The 4,990-nt window shown below is 44.0% G+C and overlaps 1 protein-coding gene across 1 annotated transcript; it reads left to right on the forward strand.

Annotated features, from left to right (window-relative positions):
• Nucleotides 1–169: 169 nt before the first annotated feature.
• Nucleotides 170–663, forward strand: H310_03373 (hypothetical protein; the record flags this gene model as incomplete). The annotated part of the gene is made up of 2 exons (XM_008867203.1): nucleotides 170–342; nucleotides 390–663. 2 exons carry the CDS (start codon nucleotides 170–172, stop codon nucleotides 661–663), a joined length of 447 nt encoding a protein of 148 aa, XP_008865425.1.
• Between the last annotated feature and the right edge of the window lie 4,327 nt (nucleotides 664–4,990).

Consider the following 4,990-nt stretch of genomic DNA (forward strand, 5'->3'; position numbering starts at 1 on the left):
GATCAAACAGCGTGACCATATTAGGAGTAAAGCAACTAATCCAAGTACGTCCAACCAATTGTGTTCCCGCGAGCTTGGTACGGCCACAATACTACCAAGGGAATTCGAAGAGCAAATATCTCTGTGGGTCAAGAATATGCGCAAAGACTGAGTGCCAGTGACACCACAGATGATTCGAATCATGGCCTTGGAAACTGCCATCGACGCTGGCCTGGACGAGAACGAGTTCTCCGCAAGCTGGTCGTGGCTGAAAGGTTTCAAGAAGCGCTATCGGCTCTCTATTCGGGCGCGAACGCGATGTGGTCAAGACACTCAAGCGGACGGCGAGGCAGCTTTGGCGACGTTTGCAGATCGGATTGCCCATCTCGTCATGGAACACGAAATCGAAGTCATTTGCAATGCGGCCAAACGGGAGTTAACTACGAGTACCTGCCCACGAAGACTTTGAACGACCGCGGCGCGAGCACAATTTGGATCAAGTGTGGCGGCAAGTCCAAGGAACGAGCGACAGCCATGGTCATGGCTGACACGACTGGAAAGAAGTACCCGATGTTCCTGGTTTTGAAGACGGCAGCATCAAAGGTCAAGAAGGTGGTCCAAGAGAACAATGCCGTACGTCAAGGATTTGGGAAGACTGTGTGGAAGCACGTCGAGCCATTATAAGAGCGCTTCAATTGCCGTATCTACGGGAATCCGACGGCATGGTGGAATGCCGGAATGAGTGTCGCCTTCCTGCGGTACCATTTCGCTGATCGACCAGACAGGGCGACGAAAAAGTCTTGTTGCTGTGGGACGACTTTTCGGGACACTTTACCGACGACGTAGTTGCGTGCGCGACGGAACTGAATGTGGTGCTCGAAAATATACCCCCACGGTTCACATGGGTATGTCAACCCGCAGACGTGGCTTGGATCCGTCCAATGAAGACTCACCTACGCAAGTTGTGGATTGACAGCATCCGACAAGTTCAAACAGCAAGGCATTGAACACGACGTTCAAGTTGCAAGCACCAAAGCGTGCTACATTGGTTCGATGGATTACTGATGCCTGGTCTGGTTTGTCCAATTCTATTATCATGAATGGCTTTGAAAAGTGCAAAATTATTGCGAAGGACGATGCTGTCATTCAGAGCGAAGAATGCCATGAAGAGTTCGTGCCTGGCGATGTGTTGGCGGACCTTGTTTCAAGCTGTGCTGTTGACGCAACACTTGATCCCACAGATGACGTGGATTGCTGTGATGTTTAAATATATTTCAGATTTTGGTTTTGAAAATTGTATGTTATTCATTGAAAATATAAACTGTGTGAATAGAAGTAACTGTTTTTATTTATACATGCCCGAACCTTTATATCATTTGGAGTCGTCACTGCTCCATCGATACTTTGATTTTTGTATACCTAAAAGGAATTATCTTCACTTGACCCTTGATGTTGCTTGGTTGTGAAATATCACCCACCTAAAACGAAATATACTAGACGGTATACGGCATAATGTACATCTACGTCGTGGAATGAACCCATTTACACACGGGCTTCGAGCGGGAGCTCTACGGCGTGAGTTATTATTCTATAATACTACGTAGTAGCTCACATGTAGTATAGAATGTTCCAACCTAGGACGGTTGGCATGACATCATCTGTTAGATTGTATTATTGCGACATTTATTTCAACGAGGATAAAGTGAGCAGGTTCATCCATTGATTTGATAGTATATCCAAGATAGGTCATGCATGATATCATGTACTAGGTCGTAGAAATACTTGTCACCCATTGGCTAAAAATACTACAATTTCTTCTTGCAGATTGAATAGTGCGACAATATAAAAATAATGAAAATGTGGTGAAGTACCACTGGGGACATTTTTCCGCTGCACGAATATTTTCCAAGCGTCATTTTTGGTAAGTGCGCCAACTCGTTATTTATTTCCTCAGTGGGGCTCATACCGGCCATTGACCATGTGTATGCCTCTACTTCAGACATTATCGTCATGGACGACATGACAAATGTTGTAGTTGTCGACGAGAGAGTATCGTTGCAAATCGTACGAGCTGGTTAAAGTATTAGCTGCCGGAGACCGGAAAAGAGCAACCTAACATTTTGTTCTTGGCAAAGCAGTTTGTGGACTAAGAAGGATCTGATATGATAGATGGCGCGAATACTACTTCCTGGCGCTTCATAGCGAGGTTCTCCGCGAACGAGCAAGAAAAAAACCGCAAAAATGTTGGAGACGAAGCCTGTGAATGATACGAGCCGAGCAAACGTCATTCCTGCTGTCTCTTTCAAGTGGTCTGAAGGCAAATCCAACCTTGTCCTGATTCAAGAGGGCAATACAACACCCCATGCGCATTAGATGGGCCCAAAAGTTATGACAGCTTGCAGAAACGATGGCCTGGGTATTGCGGTGGTGTTTCAAACTCCACACTCGCGTGACATATATGCTGAGTTTGCGCTTTTCATGTCAATCCAATGACGACCTGCAAGTGCTGATTATTTTTCGTCGGTAAGGGACAAGAGAAGTATTTTCGTTTTTCAAAGGATAGCTCAGAAATTCATTCGCTGCGTCAAAAAGGCCTCTAGATACACCTTTCAATGCCATCCCTTAGAAACAAGTACTGAACGGCTTTGCAATTACAGTTTGCGTGACCTTGGGTGAGCATAATCAGAACTCCTCACCTACTGCAGTAGGACAACACTTGTGATGGAGCCCTGCATGTCTGGTGAGAGGTGGACACGATAACCCCAAACGCAAGCATTCTCATCCTGCATGAAACAAGTCATCTATGTTGCTAACAACAATCACAGTGTGCCGAAGTCGATTCTAGGATTGCACGAGCAGGATTTTTATGCCCAGGTTATGAAAAGTTTCTACTTCATCTGTTCCATACATACAGTATTAGTGCTGACATTTAAAAATCACACTTTTTCCATATTACTTGCAGCATTTCAATTTGATTGATTTAGAAACATGATATATGCATGTTATTGGTTAAAGACCTGAGCCGCCACTTAGCCTACAGAGTTGAGAGCACGAGGCAATGCCCGATGGAGCGAACCAAGTGGTATGCCCGTGCTTCGGATATGTCGCGCATAGTGGAGCGGAGAGACTGTGGCAATTCACGGACAGTATTGACGGACGACCAGGTCAGGGTATATCGGCGGTCGCCCGACGTGGCCCTTTTTCAATGAAGGCAACAGGGGGATTCTCTGATAAGTCTTTCAGATGCCAGAGACAGTGTTGTGGTGCACTTTGAATTCAGTGGCAGTTAAGGCGATTGCTCCGCGAGCCAGCTTGCCCATGTTCGACAGTTGATGCAGGCGACGGATCACTTCGATCTTCTTTCCGTGCGAGAGTTCTCTGCTGGTGGTATGCTGTGCCATGGATGTCGTCGATGTATTCAGGTCCCCGAAAATATAATTCTGGTATTTCGCATTTTGTTATTTTATTCGGAGACTCGATGACGACGTGAAAATTGGGCGCCAAAATGTGCTTTTCGCGCATTGCAGTCAATAGAGCTTTCCTTTAAAATTTGAATTCCTATTGGACAAGATATTATTCATCGAATTTGGACAAGAATTCAATATTTGGGGGCAACATGAAGTCATATGTCGGCATTAATATGGAACAGAGGAAGTATTTCAGAGGTATAAATAAGGTATAATTTTACTCCGGAGTAACCAATGCTTAAGTAAGTAATACCTTATGCCTGTAATAACGAATACACCCTCCGTACTATAATACTAGTGTAGTTTGCGGAGGGGATACATGTTTTGCCATTATAATACTGAGTATTTGCAAGGGATATATATACTTGTCTGCCACCTTCCTTATGTTGAATTTCACGAGCTTGATTGGTCCAAGTGAACAAACGCGCCAAGTCCTTACAATTCATGAGCCAATGAGGGGGAAATTCACAGGACATTAGCACAAGTCCCTCTCGAATCTTACATACTTTAACACAAAAAATTATGACCAACATTCATTATGCGTATCAACAAGCGTGATATGTCGAACGAAGACCATGAGGCCATCCTTCAAAAGATTCTGCTCGACAGCAGCAAGATCTCCTCGTCTCGATTACCCAGCAGCATCACACAGATGTTAGTGGACAAGTACGGCTGTCACCACTCTACCATCCGCACATGTTCGCCCACGCCGAACAGAACTATACATTATCAGCGTAAACTTACAGTGGTCGAACGCATCGACCGACAATTTGCGTGTTTATACTGATTTCCCTCCGACTTCGAAACGGTAACAATTATTCAATTTCCCAGAATATATACTTTAAAAGGTATTACTTGTTGAAAACAATGGTTATCATTGGACATGCATGTTATGCATGTTACTCGACAAGTTTGAAAAATCCTTCGTCTTCTAATACTATCATTTTATAGAAATTATCGAAAATACCCTGTTCTAAAGTCGGAGGGAAATCAGTAGATGATTATTTTCATAAAAATCGTTGTATTGCTCCGCGTACAGGTAACGACGGAAAAAATCACCCAGTGGTACTACCTTGTTATCTTGAAATTTGTATTGGAAATATATTAATTCATGTTCAGTTGTGGTCGTAATTAAATTGCATGCCAAGATTGCTACTGTTTTTTGATTGGACAAAATAAACAATATCCGACGACGACGACAAGAAATTTCACGACTAAACAACTACTTTGAAATGCAATTACTGTGAAACGCACGCAATTACTGTGAGAGTGCACCAGCAATTGATATGTCAAATGAGCGAAGGGTCAACGAAGTTGGATTCCTTCCCACGCTGCCATCATGCGTTTGGTAATGACCAGGTGCTTGGTCATGATGTACTCCTTTTTCTTCGCCACACCTTACATTGCTGCAATCGATTCCATTCGTGCTGCCCCAATCGATTCCATTCGCGCTGCCCAAATCGTCATTGCGCATTACTACTCCGTTCCACAAAAACTGTCAGGTAGTTATTCACTTGATTAAAGTATACACAGGGCAATTGAAA

Source organism: Aphanomyces invadans (genome assembly GCF_000520115.1).
Source record: "Aphanomyces invadans strain NJM9701 unplaced genomic scaffold supercont1.5, whole genome shotgun sequence".
Taxonomy (NCBI): Eukaryota; Oomycota; class Saprolegniomycetes; order Saprolegniales; family Verrucalvaceae; genus Aphanomyces; species Aphanomyces invadans.